The sequence below is a fragment of the Pinus tabuliformis genome, chromosome Q (assembly GCF_031772625.1).
Source record: "Pinus tabuliformis cultivar Carrire ecotype Pingquan chromosome Q, CPIR1, whole genome shotgun sequence".
In the NCBI taxonomy this organism is placed as follows: Eukaryota; Viridiplantae; Streptophyta; class Pinopsida; order Pinales; family Pinaceae; genus Pinus; species Pinus tabuliformis.
In genome coordinates, this window is record NC_142296.1 from 196,174,610 (window position 1) to 196,187,725 (window position 13,116).

The 13,116-nt window shown below is 38.6% G+C and overlaps 2 protein-coding genes across 2 annotated transcripts; both read right to left on the minus strand.

The window, feature by feature from the left end:
* Window positions 1-7,112: 7,112 nt before the first annotated feature.
* LOC149218878 (uncharacterized) lies at window positions 7,113-7,643 on the minus strand. Its single transcript, XM_089386648.1, has one exon. It carries the CDS (start codon window positions 7,641-7,643, stop codon window positions 7,113-7,115), a length of 531 nt encoding a protein of 176 aa, XP_089242774.1.
* Window positions 7,644-8,135: 492 nt separating this feature from the next.
* LOC149218879 (uncharacterized) lies at window positions 8,136-8,891 on the minus strand. The gene has a single exon (XM_089386649.1). The coding sequence runs from the start codon at window positions 8,889-8,891 to the stop codon at window positions 8,136-8,138; it is 756 nt and encodes a 251-aa protein (XP_089242775.1).
* Between the last annotated feature and the right edge of the window lie 4,225 nt (window positions 8,892-13,116).

Below are 13,116 nucleotides of genomic sequence, written 5' to 3' on the forward strand. Positions count from 1 at the left end.
CCTTATAGTCTATTCATTATGCATAATTATTTCGTTCTAAACAATTTTTAGCCAAGTCACTTTGGCCATTATACATGCCAAACCATATATAATTATGTCAATAATTGACATCAAATATCAAGGATAACATTTGAGGGAATAATATTCCCTCCTCATTTTTAAGTATCGAAACTCCTTTCAAACAAATAATTATGGAACTCAAAGAAATGAAAAAGAGAAAGGGGCCTGAGATAGGACTAGGCCTCAAATATTTAGAAAATATTATAATGATGGACATAAACATTAAACGAATTTCAAAATTCATAAATTTCCAGCATAACTGTAAGTAAAGAATCATGCATTTGGATTGAAGAAAGAAAACATGGAACACATTTATAGAGAAATTTAAAATATATTTTCATTCAAACTCATTGGATGAAGAGAGCTACACCATTGCAATCTTAAACTTAAAATTCAATGTTCATATATCACACTAGAGATGATCTCTTAGATAATTTTCGGAGGAACCTTTAAAAAATATACAAGTATTTAAATAAAGTTTGTAATATTTGAGGAATGCAAAGGCATTCATCCATTTAAGGATAGGGACTGGGCTCACACAAACCGTATAACAAAAGGAATCACCTGAACAACAATTAGAAATCGAACTTGATTCTTGGAAAACTCCAAAGTAAAGAAGGCTGTATGGTTTCTAAATGAGAATAAAGGTAGGAATCCAAAACTTATACAATTAATGTTGGGAAAGGACACTCCCTTATGTTGAAAACTCCTCCTTTTTAAATGTTGGATGTGTGTTGGAAACCTAACTGTTGGAACAATCGATTAATTATCCTAAAGTAGTTACCTCCTCAAAAGGATCTTTGAATCATTGCTCAATGAAATATTGTAAAGGTGCCACTATAGCTTTTTGTTTCATTCGTACTTCAATTAACTTATTTTTAGTATCCTTTAAGTCACAACTGACTTGATGTACTGTGTCAAATTGGTCTTCATTCTTGTTGATGAAATGAATTAACAAATTATCAATTTGTTCTTTGGGGAAATCAACAAGTTGGTTAAAATGTAGAACTAGATGATAATCAACACAGTCCATCTTATTATGATCTACACTTCAAATCTAAATCAAGATTCATCTTCATTATCATTTGCCGAGTGAAGAGCTGCAAAATATTAAACATATATACACATGTGGAGTAATGTGGGAGCACACCAAAAAAAAGTTGGCTAAGGGAAAAAAGAAGAGCAAAAAACCTAGAAAATCAAGGATAGAATCATAAAGGTGTAAGGCTAATCTGGTAGGAATTTTTTAAGGTAATAAGGATAAATAAATAAAGTAATAGTAATAATTATATTATATCAATTACAATATTATTACCTATAATTATACCTTTTACATTATTATTATAACAATTACAGTTAATTCTACAAAATTTTAATGTATTAAAGCATACATAATATATGTTTAAGTCATTAATGAAATTAATATATAATAAGCTATAATAGGATTTATTATGATTAAATATATTATTTTAACCATACAAAGAACGCACATGAGAAACATCATAGTTAAAAACCTATATAATACTACGATCCTACCAAAGACAAGGACACATTGGCCCTAAAAGGAACACGGAGATGAGATCCTAACAAATCCCTAAATGAGAAAGGGGAAGAAAAGGTTAAGACCTTAACAAAGAAATAAGTATGCAAAAAATAATGTAAGGAAGGACCTAAAAGGACAAGCATAAAGGAGAGGGAGCACAAGTAAAATACACACACACACATATATAAGACAAGAAAATCGATGAAAATATGGGGGGGAGGGAAGGAAGAGGTAGAAGCAGGAACACTAAGGAGAGAGTGGGGAAGGAAAGAAAAGAGGTATCATGTAAGGGGTCACATTAGAGAGAAACCTTGGGGTGGCGAGGGGAGGAGAACAAACCATAGCATAAAGATAGAATAGAACAAACAATCATTGATTATGAGGGTTATTAAGTGAGTGAAGGGAGTTGATGTTGCTAACCTCAAGACCATCATCCTTGTGAGATTGTTTGGATGTTTCATTATTGTCAAGCCTTCTCTATTTCATATTTTGTATTGGTGGCATTCTTTAACTGGGATTTCTATGCTTTCATGGTAGATATGGAGCTTTTGTTTTGGATGAATGTTCTGCAAGGGCAGAGGATATGACCTATCCATTCTTTATATCCACTCCATGCACCTTCAACCTGAATTTGAATGAAATACCCATCTATCCAATTTAACATTTTCCATAGGAGAAAAACACCTTGTAAACCCCCTTGAACTGCAGGTGGTCATACCTATCTTTGGTAGATCTCATATTTTGTTTAATGGTTTCAAGAGGTTAGAAAGAGGATATAATGTCTTTTCTTCTTAGGGATTTGGGATTTGTATCAGTGACATCATAGATGTAAGCTATGTACGTTTCCTCTTTCTAAGGTTGAAAATTGTGAGAGGAGGGTGGTATTCTTCTTTAGTCTTTCTTGATAGTTCTGATAATGTCCTTGTTCTTGTAGCCCATGCATTGGAAGGTTTTGGTCAAGTGGTTTATCTCTTTTTTCAAATGTTCTTTGTCAAATATTCTAAAGGCTCTAGTTGTAAGGGTATTTAGGACCCCCATATTTTGTGTTGGATGGTGGTGAGAATCAAAATGCTGATAATTGCTTGTATGTATATTCTTTTTGTATACTTGTTGCCCCAAGGTTCCATCTTCATTTTTGGTAAGAAGCACATCCATGAATGGAATGATTTTTTTTTAGTTTCCATAGAAAAATTTATGTCTTTTGAGATTCCATTAAGGTGATTCAAGAACTTGTTTATCTCATAAATACCATGTGGCCATTTTACATTAGTGTGGCCTTACAACTTTATTATTCTATATTTAGTTTCTACGTTTTTTCATTAATTTTTTTTCTCTTATTTCCCTTAGCTAACACGTTTGTTGGTGTTCTCCCACACTGCTCCACATGTGTATATATGTTTACTCTTTTGCAGCTCTTCACTCATAAAATGATCCTGAAGATGAATCTTGATTTAGATTCAAAACGTTGATCACAATAAGATGAACACTACGAATTATCATCCAGTTCTACATTCTAATAACACCAACTATAAGAGTATACAACCAACAAGTTGGTTCAAATCATTTCCCTAAGTATCCCTTGGTACAACAACATGTTCATGCATTTTCTCTCGATTTAATAACATCACATCCATGATTAGACTAGGGCACTCTAATTCTTTTGCTGCCTCAATCAACTTAAATAATAAGTCACTCCGTCTTGTCTTGATATTATCACACTTAGCAATATATATATATTTTCCAAGGAAAAAGGCATAATTTAATTAATGAAAATAAAATTACATGTTTCATTTGCAGATAACCAAGCATCACCAGGCCATTGGCCGCTGATAAGCATAAACATTCAAAAGAGAAAAACAAACTAATATACGATGGGCAAAAAACTAAGTTTTCCTCCCTTTTTTCTTCTCAACCTTGCGCCAACCCCCTTGAGATGGCGAAGTAGTGACAAGTGCGAGTTGAGTGTCATCAGGTATAGTATTGACTTTGTCTGAATCTGAATTGTCTGATGAATGAGTACGCTTGTACCCACTAGGTTCCATTGTTTCTGGCATCTCTGTTGTTTTTACCCGATTATTCTAAGGTTCCATGGGTTATTTTGTATGTCCCCCCCGGGTTTTTGTTGCCTGTGTTATCTGGGTGTTCCCAAAAGCAATGGGTTCCTCGTCTGCCTCATCCTCCTCTTCTTCCTGCTTTGGTGGAGGGAAATTCCAGCCTTTAGGTTGTTTACCAGTTCTCTTCTTTCTATTGAAGTATTTCTTAGTAGCTGGACACATGTTCCTAAGGTGTCATGTTTTCTTGCAAATTGTGCACCTAAAAGCTGTGTTCTCATAATCTAGAATCCGTGTCCAGTTCCTCTGATTATGGATTAGTTGGATATGGTATGGTAGTCCTTTACTCAGATATATTTCCACACATATCCGTGTATATGTGTAGATCCTCTCCTCCATCCTCTGTTTTCCTGTCTTAATATATGACCCAAAAATGCTCCCAATGCCAGTAAGAACACGTTCGTCCGATAAATGAAGAGGAAGATTGTGTAGGCGGACCCAAACATGAATTCTTGAGAAACCATTGTGTTTGCATCAAAATTTGGGAACCAAGGACTGATGAACATGCCCGTCGATCCCCAGAACTACGTGTTGGGTTGTGTTATATTCTTTCCATGACTAGCCCCCCCTTCGTTGCGCCAATTGCACAACGGGGGGGTCATAGGGGGTTTGAGGGGTGCGGTTAGCCCCCCTCTACGGGGTTCGGGGCAGCGCCCTGAGGAATTTTTTTTTTTGGACCCTATATTAGGTGGGGTGAACCTACATATGGTTTTGTGCATGGTTTTGGGCACGATGGTTTTTGGTCCATGGTATTGGATGCTTCGGCATGTATATATATATATTGTGTAACATTGGAAGGAACATAATGAAAAATCAAGCTGGTAGTCCCAATTTTGGGATCTAGGGGAAAATATCTGTGTATATTTGTTTTATGTGTTATGCTCTCGCCTTTGTTTATTTTCTGTTTTTAGAATTCATATGCAGGTAATTTTTGTAGGGGGTTAAAACCTACACTATGGAACCTTCTATATAATGTTGTCCCTAATCTATGATGAAGGGAATTTTACTATGAAGAACCCTTTTGAGAATAAATGGATTTCAAAGTCCATAGACTAGTTGGTCAAGATCCAGTGAAAAAGCTCAATTGGTTTTGGCCAAAAGCAGTTGAAACGATAGATGATGGCTTGTGATTCAAAAGAAAAACCATTTACATCTGTTCCAGTATTATTAATTTCAAGTTCAGGAATGGTACTCAACTGCTCTAGTATGTATGGGTTGGGGGTAGAACTTCTCGATTTTGTTTGTTATGTTCAATCTACTCTTTTCCCTTGTAGAATGTTTTTGAAAGATTCTGCCCCCTGCTTTTGTTTCTATTTGTCCTCTGTGTTTTTTGATTTGCTGCTTCCGTATCCACCGTCCTGGAAATTTGATTTACTGGCTGATGCAGCCCCTCCATGCAGTCTCAGATTAAGAATGATGGTAGAAGTTGCAAGGATGTGGTACTCCTTTAAGGATCCACCCCGCATTGCTATGCCTTCAAATATCAAATTTTGCATTTGGGTCGGGTACCCAAATAGGTCCTCAATGTTTTGTTTCAAATGATTGACTCTATTTGTGCTTTTTACCCAGATTATCACTGATGACCCAGCAGGAGTTTTAAGAAAAACTTGGAAGCACAGAGTACTAACCTTGTTCTGGGAGCTGAAGACCCCTTCGTTTTTGCTGGTCCACAAAACAGAGGGTCGCTAGACCAAAGAAGTGAACAGGGCCTCCGCAGATGCCAAAAATACGGGGGCAATGACAGTCTAAAGCGAAAAAAATGGCATTCCAGAGGGGGAAAAGGAACAAGGGATAATCACACAACCATAGAGAGCATTGCACCGAGAGCGGTTAATTCTCCACCCCTCGAAACACCAAGGTACAAAACGTGGAAATCCCACTTTTCCGTCCCTACCACCACAATGAGAAAACCATGACCCCACCTGTTAGCGCTTGAGATTTCACCCTAGGCTGAGGAAGGTAAACCTTCAAGGCAACATCAAACCATTTCACCTCGTAGCTAGCCCTACGGGGTATGAGAAGGCTCTCTCCGGTCAAACTCGGTAGATCTTTCAATAGGATGAGCTGACCCAATTAGGAACACTGATATTAGGCTAGTAAACTGATAAGGATGATTGATTTGGGGGTTTTAATTAAATAACGGGGTTTTTCTGGGCTGCTTGGGCAAAATCACAGCTTCAAACAGAGAAATATAATGAACAACACAGGTTGACGACTGAGGCAAGGTAGGCAAGGAATTTAGCATCAAGTCTAGATTTTTTAAATGGGATGGCAAGACTGGTGAGGAGCTAAGGAGGGCAAATAATACTTTGAATCCTCCTTAAACAAAAGAAAACATTGAATTGAACAAACTTAAAAGTGGAGCATGGCAGGCATGAATTCTCACTTTAACACTTCATTTGTTCAGCTAGAAATGATCGTGAAATGAAATGAAACATAACGGTTTACATATGTAACAGAGGAAAAACTAATGCTAAATTAACATACCACATGAATCTCAGAAGTTAGAGCTGTGAAATTTCATTAAAAATCCCTGCAGAAAACTGTACATTGAAAGCTCTGTTCCAGCATTCAGCACTTAGAAAATCTCCCCTCTAACTCTCTCAAATGATTTTTTTTTTAATACAATACATGAAACACTGCCCAAAACAGGGGCGCAGTTTAACTAACATCACCAAAAATAAAAAAAAAAAACGTTACATCTATTCTCTACATGGTACAGCGTTTCTCTGACTCTTTTGACAATTGGCTCATTAAGAGAAAATCTGGTGCTAAGATCTCATAGAATCAGGGCTACGGATTAAAATAGGCAAATGCGTTTCTTTTGAAATCCTCTGCTGGCTAACACATGGAGCGCAGATCTTTTTGATTTCTGATGTTTTGAAATAGGAAATTGTTTCCTATTTTTCGGTTGCGGTTGATGTTTTTGTTTAAATATAAGCGTTTACTATGTGACTGTTCGCTCTTCCCGTTGAATTAAACCGATTTTTTAATACAGCTGATCCAATCCGGATATAGAGTAACCTTCAGGCTGGCTATCATATGGAGATGACGTCAGAAGTGAAGTAATAAAAGCACAAATTTCTATTCATATCTTGAACAGAATCTGAAATTCGAAAGGGAATCAGTTGTCACGTCTCTTGGCATCTTATTTCTATTAGTTTGAGGTGTGCAATCTGGTTGATTTGTTCAACAAACAGATCTCTGTCCTGCAAAAGAGAAATGGTGAACCCCGGAATGCAACAAGTCACTCTGATCAGCATACTAAAACTGATTTATACCACCTTAATATGAATGTTTCAGTAATAGCGATCACTTTGTACGCCTGTAGGTTGATTCTGAAAGTATTGATGTTGTAACCCCAAGGTCATTCACCGTGCTCAAGATAGGCTTCTCCATCATTCACTAAATAAGTGGTCACCAAAATATATCACCTCAGATCTTTTCCATTTTGTAATTTCTAAGAAGGACTTCAAGCATCCATGATAATAAACTGTATGAGGTTGGAATGCACTGACTTTTGAAAATGTTACAAGATCCTTCTCCATGTCATAGCGCCTGAAAGGCCAATCTGAAGTGTAGAAATTTGGTTTGTCAGAAAGAGCAATCACCACTTCAAACAAGTCAAGCCATGAATCCCTATTAAGTCCAAAATCCTGGAACATATAGCGCATCCCTCTATCTGGCTCTGCAAGAATTGTTCTATGAACAAGCCCACTTTGATGAGCGTACCCAATCGCACGCTTCACATCCTCAAGAACATAACATGCATCAAAGTCCAACCTTGCATCAACAAAATGCTGAATAATGTCTGATATAAGGCATGCCTCACTAAAGCAAAACAAGTCCATAAGACCAACAAGATTCGAAGCATAATCTCTGCTTATATGCCCACTTCCATAAATGCGTTCAAGTTCTTCCCTGCTCATCTTACGGCGCCCATAGTAGCATCCATCAGGTTCGATATTGTGGAGAAAGTCCGACTTCAATAAACATCCATTCTTTCGGCCTCTAGAATGCTATCGATCAACAACTAGAGCAACATCCTCAGTTGAAAAGATATGCCAGCTGTAAGTTCCCCAGTCTCGCAAATCTTGTAGGATCCAAATGCGTCAGGGAAAATGAATTCTTGCGCTTTCCCAATTAAAAAAAAATAATTAAGAACCCGAACAGGGGAATAAAGAAAACTCGTCTTTCTTGTCCTGAGACAATTAAACCTCAAATCCTGCCCGCCATTCCTCAAAGTTCGAAGAATTTTGCTATGGATGGAGAGGACCCGAAGGGCGGGGCATACAGCAGAAGGCTGGTCGATGGGCACTCAAGAAAACGCCTTGGAGAAATGCGGCAGACGCCATTGATATTCTTGTAGCGTTCGCTGCAGTGAGAATAATGCACGACCGCACCAACAAACTCGAAATAAATTAAGAAATTGACCCTATGTCTGTTTGCTGGATATGTTGACAAAGAAAACAAACAAATTTACCTTCTAATCCACTCTTCAATTCTTTGTTGAATAAAGAACTTATCGGCATAGAAGCAAAATTGTCATCTACTCCCTGCATTAGAAGATCTTTGACGGCAGATATATCATTGTTCCTGATGGCTTCCCTTAACCCCTCTCCACTAGTCTCATAACTACTAGAACTTTTGTCCGTGGATACATTATTTGTTTGCCCACTTGTAAAGAATAAACTTTGCCTAATACTTCCAGATGAGCCTGCAGTTGACTTCGAGATCGTATCAGATGGAGTATGTTGGGCAGGGACAACCTTTTTTGATCGCTGATAATACTGAGATGTTGACATTTCAGGCTGGACCTGAGGAGGAGCCGGAGCTTCACATATGCATAACGGCATTCCACATTTGCATTCAACTGTCTGAGAAATACTCAAGTTTCCTCCCACATAAGAGCTTTTTTCTGATTTTGATAGTGAAATGACTTCATTCAAATCAACTCTGGATAATTTATCAGTGGATGCATCAATGCCATCAGAAACTGTTGCATCATCGTCATCTGAGGCCATTTTATCAATGCCATAGGAGTTGGTTTGTGTATTTGCTGAAGATGACTGTGTAAAATTGTTGAAGCAGTCATGGCATACTCTAACAGCAGAATGTATTCCAAACTGTGGCAACGGAATTTGCTTTGATGAACAATGGTGCTTCAGCTGATTCATTGCAAGCTCATCTTGTAGAACACATCTGTCAACTGTTATCTTAGCATCAAAAGCTTGTATGAAAGCGGCATTAGATAATGTGTTTCCAGTGAGACTTCTCCAAAAGCTTTTTGCCTCTGATTGCTGATGATGCTTTGTTTTCTTTGTGCTTTTACAGAGGTAGGAGCTTGAAGTCGCTGCCAGTTGAAGAGCTGAAAAACAAATTACATAATCTAAAAAGCAACATTTAAATGATTTCTTCTTCAAAACCCTGTTTTGAAGAAGAATCAATCTCTGACATGAGACGGAGTCTAACACCGCCGACGGAAAGGGCACACTGATTTGTCTAGCACCGTTGAGTAGCGAACAACGGGAAATAGGCAGTTGCAAGAAACCCAGTCCTGAAAACAGAAGAGGACAAAGGCTACGCCCACATCGTAAAAAACTGATAGCTCCCCTCGAAAAACCTTCCCCATGCGCCATGGCAGCTACACCATTCGATATGCACAGACAACAGAGAGCCACGTTCGAAACAAAGCTCCAAGCTGGCAAGGTAATGACAGTCTTGCTAACTTGTATGCAGAGACCTCCTTTGACCTGTTTTCTCCAGTGTTCACCAAAATGTAGGTTTTAACCCCATACAGAAATTTCCTACATACGAATTCTAAAACATAGAAAATAAACAATAGCGAGATCATAACACTTAAAACAAATATACATAGATATTTCCTCCTAGATCCCAAAACCGGGACTACCAACTTGATTTTTCATTATGTTCCTTTCAATGTTATAATACATATTTATACATGCTGCAGCATCCAATACCATGGACCAAAAACCATCATGTCCAAAACCATGTGTGAAAACCATGCACAAAACCATAGGTAGGTCTGCCCAACCTAATATAGGGTCCAAAAAAAATTTCCCCGGGGCACTGCCCCAGACCCTGTAGAGGGGGGCTACCCGCCCCCCTCAAACCCCCTGTGACCCCCCTGCTTCACAATCGGCCCAACGAAGGGGGGGATCCTTTCCAACACAACCCAACATTCTCCCACTTGTTGTTTTCTTTCCACAAGGGGCCACAAGAGAGCTTAGTCATTTATCCAGCCCTACAATGCCCATTGTTTCTCCTTCCCAACACAACCCTAACATTCTCCCACTTGTTGCTTTGTTTCCACAGGGGGCCACAAGAAAGCTTAGTCATTTATCCAACCCTACAATGCCCATTGTTTCTCTATACCAAGAGAACTTCTTAGAACTCACAGATTTTGTCAATGCATCTGCAGTATTCTTCAAAGTGTCCACCTTTACCAGCAACACCTCTTTTTCTTTTATCATATCCCTCACAAAAGTGATACTGAACATCAATGTGCTTTGTCTTTGAATGGTAAGCAGTGTTCTTTACCAAGAAAATTGCACTTTGGCTGTCAAAGTCTATCCTTATATCTCCCTGTACTAATCCCATACTTGAACACAATCTCTGCAACCAAACTGCTTCCTTTCTTGCATGAGTGGTTGCTATGTATTCTGCCTCTGTAGTTGATAGTGCCACTATAGATTGTTTCTTACTCATCCAACTGACTAAACCCCCAAATAGGTTAAACACATACCCACTTGTAGATATTCTCTGATCCCGATCTCCAGCCCAGTTTGCATCAACAAATCTGGAATATCCAAAACTCTGTCCAATCCTGGTCTTCCTTGGTAGCACAAACCATAATCACTAGTGCCACGCAAATACCTGAAAATCCGCTTCACTGCTATCTAATGCTCCTTCCCTAGTTTTGACATAAACCTCCTCAATACTCCCACTGCATGTGCAATGTCTGGTCTAGTACAGACCATCACATACATCAGGCTACCGATTGCACTTGCATATGGAACACGAGACATGTCCTCTTCCTCTTCTTGTGTCTTGGGACATTGTTCAACAGATAACTTTACACCTACAGGAATAGGAACCTTCACTGGTTTACTATCCCGCATATTAAACCTCTGTAATATTGTCTTGACATACTTCCTCTGGTTTAACCAGAGCTTCCTCTTTACCTGATCTCTTTTCATTTCCATGCCCAAAATATAGTTTGCAGCACCAAGATCTTTCATGTCGAATTTGGAGGACAATTGGGTCTTCAAATCCTGGATAATTTCTTTGTCATTTCCAATTAGCAACATGTCATTCACATACAATACCAGATAAATAACACGGTCACCAATTGATTTAAAATACACACAGTGATCTGCTTTGCTTGTGGTGAAGCCAAGTCCCTGTATAAATGTATCAAATTTCTGATACCACATCCTTGGTGACTGTTTTAGCCCATACAAAGACTTCTTTAACTTGCATACCAGTTCTTTCTTACCCTTCATTGCAAAGCCTTCAAGTTGCTTCATGTAGATCTCCTCTTCCAGATCCCCATCGAGAAATGTTGTCTTTACATCCATCTATTCTACCTCAAAATTAAAAGTAGTAGCAACAGATAAAAGTAATCTAATAGAAGCTACGTTGGCAACAGGAGAAAAAATATCACCAAAATCAATTCTCGACACCTGGGAATAACCTTTTGCTACCAATTGAGCTTTGTATTTCTCCACCTTTCCTTCTGCATTTGTCTTCTTCTTGAACACCCATTTGTTGCCAATGGGTTTCCTTCCAGCCGGCAACTCCACCAGATCCCAAGGCTCATTTTTGTGCAAAGATGCCATTTCATCAACCATGGCCTCTTTCCAGAGTTTGCCATCCTCTGAATCTACTGCTTCCTTCATAGTTCTGGGATCATCATCAGTAATATATAGAGCAAAATTTGAAGAGAAATCAGATGGACTATACCTTTTTGGCTGCCTTCTTTCTCGAACTGATCTTCTCACAACTGGAGTTTGTGGCTCTTCATCTTCTGATTCCTCTTCTGCTATAGAGTCTGATTCTTCCTCCTTAATCTCAAACTCTATCTTCTCAAGTTCCTTTGGCTGGAATTCATGTTTAACAACATCTTTCACCTCTCTGACACCACATCTCAGCTATACACAACCTTCCTTGTTATTGGGTTCCAAAGCTTATAACCCTTTAAACCATCCTTATACCCAATAAAGATGCACTTTTCAGATTTACTATCCAACTTTGTTCTTTTCCCCTTTGAAACATATACATATGCATCACATCCAAATACACTCAGATGTGAAAGAGAGGGTTTCTTACCAGTCCATACCTCTTGTGGAGTCTTATCCTCCAATGCTGATGAAGGTGATCTGTTGACCACGTAACATGCTGTCTCCACCGCCTCTACCTAGAATTCATGTCCTAACCTGACACCATTGAGCATGCTTCTTTCCCTTTCCATCAACGTCTTGTTCATTTTTTCTGTAATTCCATTTTTCTCAGGTGTGTACGGAGTAGTCTTCTGTCGCGCTATACCACACTTCTTACAGAATTCTTCAAATTCCTTGCTGCAAAACTCTCCACCGTTATCTGTTCTTAGCACCTTTATCTTATTCTCTGTTTGGCTTTCCACCAGAGCCTTAAATTATTTAAACCTATCAAAGACTTCAGATTTCTTCTTGAGGAAATATATCCATGTATTCCTTGAGAAGTCATCTATAAATGATACATAGTACACAAACTTACCCAGTGATGGAACCTTCACAGGTCCAAACACATCACTGTGCACAAGCTCTAATATCTGTCTCACCCTCTTACCACCAGAGGGGAAACTCACCTGATTCTGCTTCCCATATACACAATTTTCACAGAAATCAAAATCCAGAGAGCTATAGTTATACCTTATACCATACCTTTACCATGAAGTATTCGAAGGCCCTTCTCTCCAATATGTCCAAGCCTTTGATGCCATAACATGGTCTTTTCTCCAAAGACCACTAGATTTTCTACTCCATTTTTAGGAACCAAAGAATTGTTGCACCCATCAATAACAGTGCTACCTTGCAGCTTGTACAAAGTTCCAATCTAAACTCCCCGCATCAATACCAGTGCTCCCTGGACCATCTTGCATGTATCCTTCTCGAACACTATTTTTACACCTGCATCATCCACCTTGCTTACAAAAATCAGATTTCTGGCCAATGCAGGAATATGCAGAACACCCATAAGTGTTCTAACCCTTCCACCTTGCAACTTCAACTTTACTTTTTTGCGACCAACAATTCTAGCCTTCCTATCATCCCTTAAGAAAACATCACCGCCATCGTCTTTCTCATACTCACAAAACCACTCTCTACGGGGAGTGAAGTG

Excerpts from the sequence above, each read along its gene's own strand:
- LOC149218878 (XM_089386648.1), bottom strand. The coding sequence starts at position 7,643 with ATGAGCAGGGAAGAACTTGAACGCATTTATGGAAGTGGGCATATAAGC.
- LOC149218879 (XM_089386649.1), bottom strand. The coding sequence starts at position 8,891 with ATGAATCAGCTGAAGCACCATTGTTCATCAAAGCAAATTCCGTTGCCA.